At 44.8% G+C, this 16,615-nt stretch overlaps 1 protein-coding gene and 1 non-coding gene across 22 annotated transcripts in view; one reads left to right on the forward strand and one right to left on the reverse strand.

The window, feature by feature from the left end:
* CDK12 (cyclin dependent kinase 12) overlaps nt 1-16,615 on the reverse strand; it is a 106,087-nt gene that overhangs the window by 18,125 nt on the left and 71,347 nt on the right. For all 21 annotated transcript variants that reach the window (XM_063599096.1, XM_063599095.1, XM_063599091.1 and 18 more), the window contains 2 exons: nt 5,032-5,143; nt 2,630-2,771 (listed from right to left, as the gene is read on the reverse strand). In XM_063599096.1, coding sequence (XP_063455166.1) covers nt 5,115-5,143 — 29 coding nt within the window. In that variant the 3' untranslated portion in view covers nt 2,630-2,771; nt 5,032-5,114. The remainder of the gene's footprint in view (nt 1-2,629; nt 2,772-5,031; nt 5,144-16,615) is intronic.
* LOC112437612 (U6 spliceosomal RNA) lies at nt 3,182-3,283 on the forward strand. Its single transcript, XR_004667456.1, has one exon. It is a non-coding gene; the product is annotated as a U6 spliceosomal RNA (small nuclear RNA).

Genomic DNA, 16,615 nt, shown 5'->3' on the forward strand with positions numbered 1-16,615 from the left:
CCTGAAAGGACCCATCCTGTTTATCTTTTCTTCAAGCAAAAAGAAGAAGCAGAGCTGTAGCGTGAAGTCACCTTGGCCTGGCTGCCTGGCAGGCAGTGAATAGGGTATCTCCCTTGATGAGCACTGACCGCTCTCCTCCTCCATACTTACGGTGTCCCTAGCATTTTAGGTAAGGCATTTGCCCCCTTCCACCCCTCTGCACAAGCGATACAAAACTAATGGGCACTGAAAGCTGTTGGGAGAGGAGCTGGGAAAGTAGGGGTGACTAAGGGTGACACTCAGAATCCAGGCAAGAGTGGGGGTTTTGCCAACCCAGGGCCCACGTCTGGCCTCCTTGGCAGCCTCAGCACCTCCTCACTTCACTTTAACGCTAATTGGAGATTTTAATCTGCACTGCTGCTCTGCTCGGGGTGCTGGGGGGAGCGCCAGCTGTGCAGTAATTCCAGCAGCACCGACTGTTTAATCAAGCTGTCCTCCTGGGGAGGGGCCCTCAGGCATGGGGGTAGGAAGGAGGAGGAGAACCTCTGTCATGTCCCTTAGCCTGTTCAGCCTGGAAGGGCTTCATGGAGATGGAGGGTCAATTGTGGAGTCCTCAGTCCCATAGAGGCCCCAGGGCCATTTGGCACCCCTAGCAGAAACACTGCCTGATACAGGGTGGGTATGAGGCTCATGGCCCAAAGCAGCCCACACTCCTATCCAGCTTTCTGACACCATTTTTGGCTCAGAGTCCTGGAATGTCCTGGGGTGTATTCCAGCCACTGAGGCTGCAAACATCCACTAGACCATCTTGAATTCTATAGGTTTGTGCTGGAGTAGGTGACGGGGAGACTAACTCTCCCAGGCTTCAGTCACCCCTAACACTTTCTCACTAACAAAATACTTTTCTTAGAACAATTATAAGAGATTTTTTTCCCCCTAAAAACCACAGGCACCTCCACCGTCTGGGTCGGAAAGTGACTGCCATTAAGGCAGGGGGACAATGGGGCATACAGCTGGAACCTGCTACACCTTAAGGGAGAGATGCACCTGTGCAAGGTGTTAAGTGCCTGGAAAGAGGGGGCTTCCCAAGTTCAGCTGGAAGCACATTGAGATGTCAGGCCACTAGAGCAAAGTGTTTAGGGGTCTCAAGCCATTTTCAAGGAAGAACAAGTGGTACCAAATATTTGTCTCACTTTTTGGGCCCATGCTCTCTGGGGTCCAGAGAGCCCCAGAGTTTCTGACCCCTGTTTTGGAGAAAGGGTGCCCTCATCCCCAAACTGTCTGCTAAGGGGCATGAGTTTTAATTGGCCAGCAGCGCCCTCGTGTGGCAGAAACCATGACTGCAGCTGCCCAACTGGCAGGCCTGTTCTGTGCGATCAGATAACCTGGTAGACAGACATGAAGATAAGTCATAAATGCTGGTGCTCAAGGTACTCCATGCATACTTACTGCTTGACTACATCCAGGGACGTTTCTTGCTAACACTTGCTCTATCCCTCTGTCTACCTCAGCCCACCTGCTTCACCTCCAACTCAACCCATATGCCTACCAGGAGAGGGAGCACCTCACCCAGAGGTGGCACTTATTTGAGCTGCTGCATGTGCTGTCTGGATTGTAGGGATGAGAGAGGCACTGCAGAGAGAGGAGGCCTAGGGTCAAGAGGATAAGCTGATGTCACCTCCTATGCCCAGGATGCAGGGAGATGCTCTGCCCACACCTGACCCTGCAACTCTCAACAGGCCCCAGAGGAGAGCTGACACCTGAGCTCAAGACAGTAACACCTAGTAGTTGATTCTGCTTTATGGCCGTCTATTCTCCACTTCCTGGAGGCATCTGGGAATGAGTATGGACAGATTCTCAGAGCCTAAGATCCTGGTCCTGGGAAATAGACACTAGATAAATCATCTTTCCTTTCGGAACAGTCTGGATATTATTAAAAACAAATGCACACATAAAACCATTCGCTCAAAAGATCCAGGTAGGCCAGGCGCAGTGGCTCATGCCTGTAATCCCAGCACTTTGGGAGGCCAAGGCAGGCGGATCACCTGAGGTCGGGAGTTCGAGACCAGCCTCATCATCATGGAGAAACCCCATCTCTAATAAAAATACAAAAATTAGCCTGGCATAGTGGCGCATGCCTGTAATCCCAGCTACTCAGGAGGCTGAGGCAGGAGTATAGCTTGAATCCGGGAGGCAGAGGTTGCAGTGAGCCAAGATCGTGCCATTGCACTCCAGCTTGGGCAACAAAAGCGAAACTCCGTCTCAAAAAAAAAAAAAGATCCTAGTACTCTCCCAGGATAGCAAGCAACTAGGAAGAATGCACATCTGTGGCTTCAGATTTCTAGCCCCCAGAAGAAAGGCTACCTGTCATTAGACTCTCCCTCTCCAGTACCAAATACCATCTGTTTACTGGTCCCTTCCCACACCCACTAAATGGGAAAAATGGTCACGAACTATAGAAAAAGGGATGGACATTTGATACCAGGAGGTTAGCAGCTCTTTACAGATTCGGGCTGGAAGTTATGAAGACATACAGGCGAGTCACCAAGGCCTTCCCCTTGTTGGAGACATTTAATAACAGAGAAAAATACTCCGAGAGAGAAACATAACCCTGTTTGGGGTTGATGGGTAGGAGGAGCAGCACACCTACCAGCAAGCAAGAAAGGTGGGGGTAGATACAGGAGGCTGGTGACCTGTCCCATCTGGGCATTGGGGATGAAGGAAGCAGGCTTGCAGGCCTCTAATTCTGGTGTCTCACACAGTGTTTGGACAGGTGGGATTTCCCACTGAACCTGGAAAGGAAGTGAAGAAGCTGATTAGAGGTAGTGAGAAGGGACAGAACTGCCCTATCTTGACTGAGAAGAAAGAAATAGAAAATAGCTTTTTGGTGCTTGCTTTGGCAGCACATATACTAAAAAAATTGGAGGTCGGGCACAGTGGCTCACACCTGTAATCCCAGCACTTTGGGAGGCCGAGGCAGGCGGATTACGAGGTCAAGAGATCGAGATCATCCTGGCTAACATGGTGAAACCCCGTCTCTACTAAAAAATACAAAAAAAAATTAGCCGGGTGTGGTGGCGGGCGCCTGTAATCCCAGCTACTGAGGAGGCTGAGGCAGGAGAATGGAGTGAACCCAGGAGGCGGAGCTTGCAGTGAGCTGAGATTGTGCCACTGCACTCCAGCCTGGGCGACAGAGCAGGACTCCGTCTCAAAAAAAAAAGAAAAAATTGGAATGATACAGAGAAGATTGGCATGGTCCCTGTGTAAGGATGACATGCAAATTTGTAAAGTGTTCCATAAAAAAGGAGGAAGGGGCCGGGCGCGGTGGCTCACGCCTGTAATCCCAGCACTTTGGGAGGCCGAGGTGGGCGGATCATGAGGTCAGGAGATCGAGACCATCCTGGTTAACATGGTGAAACCCCATCTCTACTAAAAATACAAAAAATTAGCCAGGCGTGGTGGCGGGCGCCTGTAGTTCCAGCTACTTGGGAGGCTGAGGCAGGAGAATGGCGTGAACCCGGAAGGTGGAGGTTGCAGTGAGCCGAGCTCGTGCCACTGAACTGCAGTCTGGGTGACAGAGCAAGACTCCGTCTCAAAAAACAAAAAGGAAGGAAGGAAGGAAAAAAAAATCCTGTAATCCCAGCACTTTGGGAGGCTGAGGTGGGCAGATCACCTGAGGTCAGGAGTTCAAGACCAGCCTGGCCAACATGGTGAAACCCCGTCCCTACTAAAAATACCAAAAATTAGCCAGGCGTAGTGGCAGGCACCTGTAATCCCAGCTGCTCAGGAGGCTGAGACAGGAGAATCACTTGAACCTGGGAGGCAGAGGCTGCAGTGAGCTGAGATCGCGCCATTTTGCTCCAGCCTGGGCAACAGAGCAAGACTCTGTCTCAAAAAAAAAAAAAAAAAAAGCTTTTTGGGGCTGGGCACAGTGGCTCACGTCTATAATCCCTGCACTTTAGGAGCCGAGGCAGGCAGACTGCTTGAGTCCAGGAGTTAAAGGCCTGCCTGGGCAACATGGTGGAACCCTGTCTCTATTAAAAATACAAAAAATTACCTAGGCATGGTGGCACACGCCTCTAGTCCCAGCTACTCAGGAGGATGAGGTAGGAGAAATCACCTGAGGCTGCAGTGAGCTATGATAATGCCATTGCACTACAGCCTGGGCAACAGGAGTGAGACCCTGCAAGGCTGTGTATATAGATGGGGTTGTGGGCTAGAGGGCTAGCTGCCCTGGAGGAGAGGGCTGAGAGTAACCCACTAACTGACATCAGCAACCCACTGTAGAGGAACATCCATTAGCACAGCTGGACAAGAGGAAAGAACAGGAATGCCAAGAAAGGGGGTTACCTGCTCTAGCTGGAAGGGAGAATCTATTAATCAGAAGGCAGAACATCAGAATATAGGGTCAAATAAAAAGCTAAGAAAACTCCTCTGGAGATCTTTCGGAATAAGAAACTTCCCTGAGATCACCTGTTAGCCTGGTGCGGTGGCTCACGCCTGTAATCCCAGCACTTTGGGAGGCTGACGCGAGCGGATTACCTGAGATTGGGAGTTGGAGACCAGCCTGACCAACATGGAGAAACCCCATCTCTACTAAAAATACAAAATGAGCCGGGTGTGGTGGTGCATGCCTGTAACCGCAGCTACTCAGGAGGCTAAGGCAGGAGAATCGCTTGAACCCTGGGAGGCGGAGGTTGCGGTGAGCCGAGATCATGCCATTGTACTCCAGCCTGGGCAACAAGAGCGAAACTCCACAAAAAAAAAAAAAAAAAAAAAAAAAAAAGATCGCCTGTTATCCCAGCTACTCAAGAGGCTGAGGCACGAGAATCACTTGAACCCCGGAGGCGCAGGTTGAAGTGAGCTGAGATTGCGCCACTGCACTCCAGCGTGGGCGGCAGAGTGAGACTCTGTCTCAAAAAATAAAAATTAAAAAAGAAAAAAAAAAGAAAGAAACTTCTCTAAGACCAAGGGTGGGGTGGGGTGGGATGGGAGTAGGGTCATCCCACACAAAAGCAGGCCAGTGACCTCTGATTGGCTTTAGGCCCCTACCTGGCTTGGCTTTAGGTTCTGTGAAAGAGACTGAATTTGCCAGGCTCTGGGTGAGAGGTGACTGATGGACATCACTGCATTCCTCAGAAGGCATTCCCACCGTTGCTCCTACCTGTAAAGGAAAATGGCAGGTTACATTAGACATGAGACAAGGGACTAGACACCAAAGAACATCTTTGGTCTTGCACCCAGGAAGCATCCATTGGTAGGTAACAGTGACGGTGATGTTAGCACTCTTCTAACTCCTTCAAACCTGAATTCCCCAGAAGGATTCAGACTAACCTTAGTACACTCCCAGAGAGAGTCATAACTGTTCTAAAATTCTTGTCTCCAGGGACCTAGCTCCCAGGCTGATAAAAGCAAAAACATGGTTCTTAAAGTTAGGGAATTCAACAGAAACAGAAGCTGTGAAACCCAAAATCATAAAGATCAATGAAGGTTAATGGTTAATATAAGGCTAATAAAATAAGGTGACTGGGAGGAGGACACCCAGTTTTAGATCAGATCATGAGGTTGGACTTGTGGCTCTCTCATCCATAACAGCTCCTTCAGGAAGGACTCTAAGGCAAAAAAGGATCCTGACTGTGAGAAAGGAGGTTTGCAGGACAGCAAACTTAATGTAATCTGGACAAGTAGGTCTATCATACATTCCCTAGAGACAAATTTACATGGAGACCAGTTCCACATTTCCTCTATGCTGTCTATCAAAGTTGATGAACAAAATGTAAAGGATATGTACTGGGATCTATTTCTTCATCAGCAACAGACAATATTCACTTTGCAGATCCCCAGTACCTCTCCCCTAGACCCATTAACTCTTTCTAATCTGCCCAATGATGCCCTCCTCCCTTCACCATTCTGCTTCCAGCCTAGGCATGCTCCACCATTCCACTCTCTGCTCATCAGTGGCTCCCAGACTCATATGCTCAGAGAAAGCAAACACTGGAAGGGACTGTAGATACATCCAGGAGGGGTCTAAAGAGGGAAAGGCATCTTGGCACCAGACTGAGATGACTTACAGAACCAGCAATGCGTGTCAGCCAACTGAACACACTATTTAGGGTATTTAGGCCACTGTGGATCACCACATACCACCTTCCTTCTGCCTCATCAAAGGAGAATATCAAACAACTCAAAACTTTAAAAACTAAAATAAAGGAGAGGAGAAGGTCCCCTTACCATTTTCCTGTAATCTCAGAGCATACCTCTTTTTGCTGAGTTCTATCATCTCATCTCTCATTCAGGGACTCCCTTCCCCCACCATAGTTTTCTAGCCGATGTGTTTTCTTTCTCCATTCCCTTTTTCTTTTCAATATAGCAAAAGAGCTTCAGTTGAGATTTAGGGTGAATTTCTCACATTGCCTCTAAGGATCTTTTCCTGCTATCCAACCTCCAGAGATAGTTGCAAAATGCTCTTTGAAGTTTGGGTTAACTCTGAGGGCATCAGGATCTTTGGCTGTGGCTGCCATCTGCTTCCCAATGAACCAGACTCTTGACTTTAAATAAAAATTACACTTGTATAATCTGCATGTCATTGAAAGATTATTCTTAGACTGGGTGCAGTGGCTCACGCCTGTAATCTCAGCACTTTGGGAGGCTGAGGTGGGTGGATCACCTGAGGTCAGGAGTTCAAGACCAGCCTGACCAACATGGTGAAACCCCGTCTCTACTAAAAATACAAAATTAGCCGGGCATGGTGGCACATGCCTGTAATCCCAGCTACTTGGGAGGCTGAGGCAGGAGAGTTGCTCAAACCCGGGAGGCCAGAGGTTGTGGTGAGCCAAGATCGTACCATTGCACTCCAGCCTGGGCAACAAGAATGAAACGCCGTTTCAAAAAAAAAGAAAAGAAAAAGAAAAAGAAAATAAGAGGCTGGGCGCGGTGGCTCACGCCTGCAATCCCAGCACTTTGGGAGGCCGAGGCAGGCAGATCACCTGAGGTCAGGAGTTTGAGATCAGCCTGGCCAACATGGTGAAACCCCGTCTCTACTAAAAATACAAAAAAATTAGCCAGGCTACATAATACAAAAAAATTAGCCATTAGTTACTCGGGAGGCTGAGGCAGGAGAATCGCTTGAACCCAGAAGGTGGAGGTTGCAGTGAGCCGAGATCGCGCCATTGCACTCCAGCCTGAGTGACAAGAGCGAAACTCCGTCTCAAAAAAAAAAAAAAGATTATTCTTTAAGATACACACACAAACACACACACACATATATATGTATATATAATTTCCCAGTCTTTCTAGATCTACCTTTCCCCCTCAATCTCTCTCTCCCTCCTCAAATCTCACAGTCCATCCTTCCTTTCCTGAAGAAGCTCAGGGCTCTCAGGAAAGGGTCATCTTAAAGTTGGGGGCACTCTACTCGCAGAAGTCAAGATTCTGGCCTCTTGGATCTAGTTCTGGCTGGCTGCCATTAACTCGCTGTGAGACTGCATGGGCAAGGCACTTTCCTTCCTTAAGCCTCAGTTTCCTGCTCTGTAAAGGGAGAGGTTAGATTACCTGACCTCTTTCCTAGCCCTGGCAATCTATGATTCCCTAAGGGAGAAGACGTGTCATTCCATCAGGAAGTGATACATTCATTCCTGCCCTTTACAGCTTCTCTCTGGGCCACTGCAGAGAAACTCCCCTATAGATGCCTACCTTTCCCTTGCTGGCTTAACCAAAGGGACAAGTATGTTTCAGAAGGAGGCCTTCCTTTAAGAGCCAAACTCGGGGCCGGATGCAGTGGCTCACGCCTGTAATCCCAGCACTTTGGGAGGCTGAGGCAGGCTGATCACGAGGTCAGGAGATCAAGATCATCCTGGCTAACATGGTGAAACCCTGTCTCTCCTAAAAATACAAAAAAATTAGCCAGGCATGGTGGCGGGTGCCTGTAGTCCCAGCTACTTGGGAGGCTGAGGCAGAATGGCATGAACCCAGGAGGCGGAGCTTGCAGTGAGCCGAGATCGCGCCACTGCACTCCAGCCTGGGTGACAGAGCGAGACTCTGTCTCAAAAAAAAAAAAAAAAAAAAAAGCCAAACTCAAACTCCTCCCATTAAGAGGAAAAGAAGTTGAGGCAGTCTAACTCTAACCCTGAATTTTGATAAAGCAAATGGGAGACTGAGAGCAGGTATGGGGCAGGAAGGAGTATGGTAAGCATACCTCCCCACCCACCAGACTTAGCACACACCTAGGGAGCCCCCCATAAGTAGTAGCTGCTAATCCAACTCAACTGTGTGTAGATGGGAAGAAGAAAGCAGGGACATGTGTAAACACATCCACAGCATTGACATAAGTGTTCAATCAATGTCCATATACTCTCATTCTCTCCTACTTTAAGCCTGTAACAAGCCATGGTGGGAGGCGACACCATATCCCAGTCTTCCCCTTCCCCAAAGTTGGAAAGGAAGACACAGTGAGACAGGAGCTACTTGGCTTCCTATAAATTGTTTTGTCCTTCCTCTCAGCTGCAATCAGAAGCTAAGGGCTCCCGCAGGCCTTGTTCTGATCTGCCGCAGGCGACGGAGGGTTTTTGAAACAGAGAGGACTTGGCTGAGGCCCCGTTTCAGCTGCCGTTGGGGCTGGCTAATGGGCTCATTCGGGAAGACCCCCGCCTGCCGCACTAAAGAGTCCCCCGCCGACCCCCGCCCCAGTCCCAGCCCAATTAATAAACGGGGGCTCCCACTTTATGGCTCTGGGAGCAGGAATCAGAGATACAAATGATCCCTAGGGAGGGACAGAAAAAGGCCTTCCAAGAATCAAGCTAGAGAATTGTGCATCCACAGGCACATGCTGCCACAGGCTAGTCATATCCCATTTTCAAAGCATTAAAGGGGAAGAAACTGGCAAAAATACTATTTTCTTTCCCAGATCCAGAGTAGGATAGCATTCTTGAAGTCTATGGGCACACCCTAGCAACAGACTCCCTCTTGCCTGGTTCTTCAACCTGAAAAGGGCAGGGTGCATGCAGGTTATCATCTGGACACATGGTGCATGCTCCACTATCCTCCAGGGGCAGTGCCCCCTCCTAGACTCTGCAATACTGAACATTGACACATGCTATCAATTGGTTAATAAGATAAAACACTTCCTACTTAAAAACAAAGCAGTTCCCTCTTATCAAGCTTTCATCACCACCAACAGCACAAATGTGTCTTGGGATCATCATCCTGAGGCTTTTATCCCTCTCCTCACATCCAAGCTGTGACCAAGCCTTGCTAATTCCTATGGACCCACTTTCTTTCCTCTGATTCTCCTTGTCTTACTCTACTGTAAACTCTCAGTGCTTCATGTCTTGGCAAGAACAATAATATTTTAGTGAACTTTCCTGCTTCCTTGACCAAGTACTGCTACAAAAGTCCTCAATGTGATTTTCATCTCATCATGCTCTGTTCCCTGCTATTGCTTAACAAATCAAATTCCTCATTCAAGCCAATGAGATTGCTCCTCCAACTTCATTTCCTAATACTCCTTTCCTGTACCATTCTGGTCAGCCAATTCACAGCCTCTGCACAAAACATACACGAGCCCTCTTCCATGAGATTCCTCCCACTGCTCACCTTCCTCTTCTGTTCTATGTCCCCTATCTTATTTTCAAATAATTGTTTCTGAATAAGTCCACTTTCTCCGATTATTTCTTTCCTTTGGTTTCCTCTTATTATAATAGTTTTATATTACAACCTGCATTGATATGTTGACTTACAGATTCCCCACTCTCCACCAGCTGTAAGACTGACCTCTCTCACAAGACCCAGAAGCTTCCTGAAGGTGGGACCCTCCCCCAGTCTTCTTCCTCAGAGGTTGTCCTGTCTGTACACAGGACATGCCTCTGCTAATGATATTAATGCTCCCCACTGAAGCAGCCCTCATGGTATAACTATTGGGATATTATATCAAACAACCATGAGGAACACAATCTTATTCTGTCAATTTTCAAATTGCCACCTGCCTTGAACTTGGCACTGAATCTCCCCAAGATTACAAATTCAGTTTCATGACTTCAAAGTGTTACAAAACAAAACAAAAAAACAAGTACAGTCACCAAAGGAATTTATCTCCTTCATTCATGGTAGATAAATACTATTCTCTTTGAAGACATTTTAGGATGAGAAGCTCCATTTTGTTTCCTATTTGTACAATTAATCCCACATTCTCAGGTCATGACTTGATTTTCCAAAATGAAAATCAATTCCAGAGCCAAGAGTAATCTTGGTCCCTATCAGTCCTAACTCTTATCAACATGTTTTGGAAGGTCTCTAGGAATGGAGAAGTTATTTATGAGTCGCTTTCAACAGTTTGGCAAATACTTCCTTAGATTAACCTCACTCTCAAATGCTGACTCTTTACTTCCTCTAGTTTAGCCCTGTGTGGTTAGAGAGGAAAACGTGGTCTACCACTCCCTTTTATCTCCTACATATTGCTCAGGATACTAGCCGTATGTATGTATGTATGTATGTATGTATGTATGTATGTATGTATGTATTTGAGATGGAGTCTCATTCTGTCGCCTAGGCTGGAGTGAAGTGGCGCAATCTTCACTCACTGCAACCTCCACCTCCTGGGTTCAAGCAAATTCTCCTGCCTCAGCCTCCCGGGAAGCTGGGACTACAGGCTTGTGCCACCACGCCTGGCTAATTTTTTGTATTTTTAGTAGAGATGGGGTTTCACCGTGTAAGCCAGAATGGTCTCGATCTCCTGACCTCGTGATCCGCCCACCTTGGCCTCCCAAAGTGCTGGGATTACAGGCGTGAGCCACCGCTCCCAGGTAGCCGGAGTTTGCCATTTATTCATTCTATCCCTTAGCCTCAAGGTGCTAATCAATCAAGATAAAAACAAAGCACTTAGGCAGCGCCTGACACATAGCAGGTACCCAACAATGTTAGTTCCCTTTCTCTCCCTTCTTTCTCGCAACACCATACATGTTCCTCGGCCTTTCTGGGCATTTTTTACTGGTTAAAGATGGTACTGAACCAAACAAACTAATCTTCTTTTGTAGCTCTAACATTCTGTGACTCTAATTCGCATATTCTCATTTGTTCTTCTATGCACTGCCATCATTTGGATCTAAAATGAGTGGCAGAGGAATACTACTAGTCTCTAGGTTGACTTAGCATACCTAAAACCACTTGCAGGAGTTTTGAAATTCAAACAATACAAATAACTGTTTAATGTGCTGCATCCATGTCATTCCTCCTTATTCTTGAATTACTCTCTTGAACTATGTAGATAACAGTGTTAAGTAAATGTCCTTATATATTGCTTAACATATTTGCCCATCTTTTCTAGTTTCCCTACAGAAAATGTCTTCATAGTATCCTAGGGGTTCTTGGCCCATCCTCCAACCCTAAAGGTAAGACTACTGTAATTAAGGGGAATTCTTTACTCAGTATTGGTGCTTTAATGGGGTCTTCCTGAAATGAACTGTGAATCTCTAAGAAAATTATCCTATAAATTTCACTAACTCAACCATAATTTTTCCTTCCATCCTGTATCCCTCTCTTCTTTATAAGCAATTATATCCAAGCTGGGCACGGTGGCTCACTTTGGGAGGCCGAGCACTTTGGGAGGCCGAGGAGGGTGGATCACAAGGTCAGGAGTTCAAGACCAGCCTGGCCAGCATGGTGAAACCCTGTCTCTACTAAAAATACAAAAAATTAGCTGGGCATGGTGGCACGCACCTGTAATCCCAGCTACTTGGGAGGCTGAGGCAGGAGAATTGCTGGAACCTGGGAGGTGGAGGCTGCAGTGAGCCGAGATCACACCACTGCACTCCAAGAAGAGCAAGTCCATCTCAAAAATAAATAAATAAATAAATAAATAAATAAATAAATAAATAAAAATAAGGAATTATACCCCAAGTCTCTTTCTGCAGCCCAGCTACCAGACTCTTCTAGTTCTCCCTTCTTACCCTTATTTCCACCTCTTATATTGCTTCATTTTCTGAGACTTTTGGTCCCCTAACAGAAATTATAAATATTAACACTAGTATAAGGCCAAACTAAAAAGTTCCAGACTTTAAAAAAGGGACCAGGCTACTAAGCTTTCTTTAGGTCTTTGAATTCAGCCTGTTTTCTCCAGAGCCAAATGCATTCAAAATTGCATTAGCCTTGGTGAGGAGGGTCATCTACAAGCTGATCCTCACCAAGGGTGTCCCTCATTAGGCACTACTGTAGTTCTGAGACTGAGGAGGGAGAAGGATCTCCTCCTAGAGACAGTCCATCAGATAGGCCCCTTAGGTAGAGAAAAGACATCCTCCAAGACTCAGACTTTGTTCTTTACTTAGCTCTGACTGCTATATGGTGGACTTCTTAAAGGTTTCTTCATGCTGCCTCCCTCAGGGTTGGTTTGGCCTGGATAAAATGCCCTTCATTCCTTTAGAGCTGTCAATACTATCTGTAGTTTACAAACATGCCAGAGCAAGATATCAAAAAGTCCATCCATTTACAGGTCCTAGAGAACCTGGGTCTAAGTAAGTTTATTTCATGGCTATACCTTCTTATTCCACAGAAGTATGCTGTAGCTGAAGGTTGCAAATTGAGAATGGTCCACTAACAAACTACCCACTTAGAGGGTATGAAAGACAAACTCAGTATCAGTCTCTTTCTCTCAGCCTTGGAGTACTAATTTTTTGAGATAAGAGATATGAGAGAAATCCAGTGGTCAAAGTGTTTTGGCACCCCAGTGATTAATCACCAGGACATTAAAGCAACTCTTATCTGCTTTCTCTTAGATACCAGAGAGCCCTCTTCTCACCAAGCTTTACTTCCCACAGACACCATCTGCAACTGAGCTTAGAAATGTCATCAGCAAAAGCAACAATCTCAGGATATGGAAGAAGAGGATAAAAAGGTGAAGGTTGAAAGAGGGGAAGCAGGAAGACAGAAAGATGACTCCCTGCCTTTCCTGGCCAGGGTACAAAATAATCTTTTGTACCCTACATAACACAAATGAAAAGCTCCTTTCATAGCTCCTAGCAATAAGAAAGTATGGTTAGTTTACTTTCTCCTTCACTTTCCACTACAGTAGGTTGAGGATCCAGATAGACATTTGTCTTCTGAATTGACTCTCATTACCTTTCAAAACAATGAAATAGCAGTAACTCTAAATACCTGGTAGGGTTAAGCAATCAATACCGATGGTAGGCCTAAATTATTCCAGTTGAATGGTGAGTGGGGACAAAGAGAAATAGGAAAAGAAGTGGGTGGATAGGAGATGGAGACAGTTGCGTACAGTAAGGAGTACCACCAGTAATTCCTTCAGGTGTCGTACTCCCCCAAAGTCTTTCAACTCTGGCTTGGAGTAATCTCCTACTTGAGAGAATTCCTAATTAGGAACACTGGAGGTGTTCCTACAGATAAGAACTGTCACACCTGGACAGTAAAATTAACCAAGGTGTTCCTACAGATAAGAACTGTCACACCTGGACAGTAAAATTAACCAAAGTGTCCAGGAATGCTCACCTTGCCTCTCAGGACAACGAGAAGACTCAGCAGTTCCACCTCTCCCTTGGAATGGTTGAGTGCTTCCTCCCTTGAGGAATTCCCCATTCCCATTCCACTTAGCCCTTATGGATGATTAGGATATGAAAAGTCACTCAATAGTTAAAAAACAGTCAAGCTATGAGGCAATCTTTAATAACAATGGAAATCCCAAGATCAGCACCAAGAGCATTAACTGTTTACTTCTTTGAGGCATTAACCATACAGTTAAGGATGCCTATCTAGGAAAGAACAGTGCCTAAGAAATTGAGGTACTGAACAGCATGGTTTCTGGTCAGAAATGGCCTTGGGTATGACAGAAAAATCTAGGTTAGTAAGGTCCTCAGCCTTTAGGCCCAGAATTGAAAAGACACTGCTTCAATTTTCACTGCTATGAAGTGAAAACAGTATTTTCTAGTAGGTTGAAGTTTATACCCCAATCATGAACTTGCAACCAGGAACACATAATTCCAGAAATTGGAACAATCTTGAGCTCTCCATTCTCCAAGATGTGACTTAGCCCACAGGAAAGGGAACACCACTTAAACTTTTGAGGATTCAAAAACAGGTTAGCAACTCTCATCATCACCAGTTTTTGAATTCAACTTCCTTCTAATTTCCCTTGCTCTGGTGTATCCCTTAACCTTCCTGTATGACTTGCTCACCCCATTTACAACTTCAGATACCTATCGCCCTTCTTTCTTTCTCCTAGTGGACTTTATCTGCCCTCTGCCCATTTGTCATAACTAGCAGGATTGCAGCACATACCACAGGGGCAAATTTATCCTGTGTTCTAAGCCATGAAAGAGAAGGGGAAGCAATTCTGTCTTCAGGTGGAGATGGGAAAGATTTTGGAAACAATAGAGATTTTAACTTTTAAACAACTTTTTGATTCACTTTCTGGATTGGCAACGCATCGGGAAATCTCAGCAAAGGTAGGTACACTAATCCCCATGCTGACTCTGCATGTAATAACATGGGAACTGAGGTAGGGTGGGTGGTGAAGTCTGGTTTAAGACTATCCTTTGGGTCTAAACAGCCTCTTACCAACTTCCCTTGATGACAGTTGAGCTCAAACCCACTTACCTCTCCTGTCAGGAGGAGTCAGGGTACATGAAGCTCAACTCTTTTGATGGTTTGGTACCATTATTTGTATAACTTTTCTACTTTAAAAAAATCACATTTCATGGTTTTTCCCAACTCATTTATTCTCTAGTTCCTAGTCTAGCGTTTTCAAGCACCTCTTCAAATCCTGATAACCTTTTGCTGGGAGGGGGAGTTAATGAGTCTATAATGATTCTGAGACAGAGAACCCCTAAGATAAAGTGGAGGAAAAACGTCCTTTATACATGATTAGATATGCTCAGGGGGTACAGATTAAGAAGTAAATGCAATGGAGCAAAAGTGGTATAGTAACAGGAAATATTTAATTTTCCAATCTCCACTTTCCATTTTTATAAACTGAAAGAAAAAAATTTAATATATTACAAAATATCTGTACATAGACAAGATACACCCAATGGGGGTCAAAAACGAGAGAGAAAGGAATACAGTGTCAGGAACCTAAATCAGGGAGAATGAGGTGGCAACTGACACTTTTCTGATGCAGCATTCTCTCTCAAAACCTGCTGGTAACCATTTTAGTACGGTAACTATATATGCATATTATATATACACACACACATACAAGTGGTTGGGTGATGTCTATGGCATAAGCTAATAGAAGTTCTACTTGCAAATTTGTGCTAACTGCCCTGCTTTAAACGTATAGATTTGATGTTGCTTTCAAATACTTATCGTTCCTATGGACAGTTGAAGAAAAAACTAAGGAAACTGGGTCAAGTATATTTGTTTTCAAAACCACAAAAATGATCACGGTCAAACCAGTTTTGCCTCCCACTCATGAACAGAATCAGATTTCTCATCTGTTCAAAATAATGTATTTAATAGACTTAATATCTCTCATTGTACAATAATTAAAACAAAACGAAAACCACTTTTGAATGGAATTAATTGGGTTTGTAATTTTCAAATAGTCAAGGTGAAATTCTGCCAAACCTTTACTTCCATCATGTTTATAGATAACGTAACTGAAAAATTAACAAATACCTTTTCTTCCTCCATACAGATTCCAGGATATTTAAATAAGCTTTTTTTTCCCTCTGCTTTTAGAAATAGTCAAAACTACCAAACTTTGTTTTCATTTTAAAAGACTCCCAAAATGGGGGTGGGGGTGAGATGGGATCATACATACACATACACTCACACATACACTCACCCCCTTCCCTAGTAGGGATGAGGGAATGGAGGCTTAAGTATATTATTTAGGATATTTGGCATAATTAAAAATAAGAGGTGGGAGAGGGGAGGGAAAAACATTATTGATGACTGCTGATAACCAAAATACAATGAAAATATATAGAGAATTTTATTCATATTTGATGGGAAACCAACTTTTTTTCATTGAACAGATACTTCTGAAAGTATCCCAGGCTCACGTTCTTTAATAAAAAACAGGGAGTGGGGCCCAATAACTCAAATTCAAATATTCTAAAACACAAAGGCCCATGTCTGAGGACTAAGAAGTCAACAGACAGAAGGTTCAGATGAACTTTAATGCGATTTACCAATAGCATGTCAGTAAGCTTAGTAAATCTAACTGGACACACTGGTATAAAAAGCCATCAATGCCAAAATAGCTAGAAGGCTCTCTTTCTAAATCAGTGTTTGGCCCTGGAGGCAAGGCCAGATCAAAAACCAGAGAATAATAAAGAAATACACACACCGATATCTAGCTATATCTCATTAACAGGGGAAAACAGTCTTCAAGTAAGTATCTGAAGAGGGTTCTTCTTTCATTTCTTTAAAGTTTTTTTTTTTTAAGTAATGCACCTTTCTCTTATAAGTAGATTTTATTTTTTAAAATAAGAACTTGGCATTGAAACATGAAACTTGAGTTTTGAAAACTACCCTCCAAGATGCTGAAGTATGTTTACTTTTTCTTTGTAAAAGGGGCTTAACCTATGTTTCCTGAAGGTCTAAGTCTGTGCAGATAAATTATATGACATGTATCTGTTTTTAAAACACTCTATATGCTGGTACTCACATAGAAATAGAAGCCAGAATG

Source organism: Pan paniscus, chromosome 19 (genome assembly GCF_029289425.2).
Source record: "Pan paniscus chromosome 19, NHGRI_mPanPan1-v2.0_pri, whole genome shotgun sequence".
Taxonomy (NCBI): domain Eukaryota; kingdom Metazoa; phylum Chordata; class Mammalia; order Primates; family Hominidae; genus Pan; species Pan paniscus.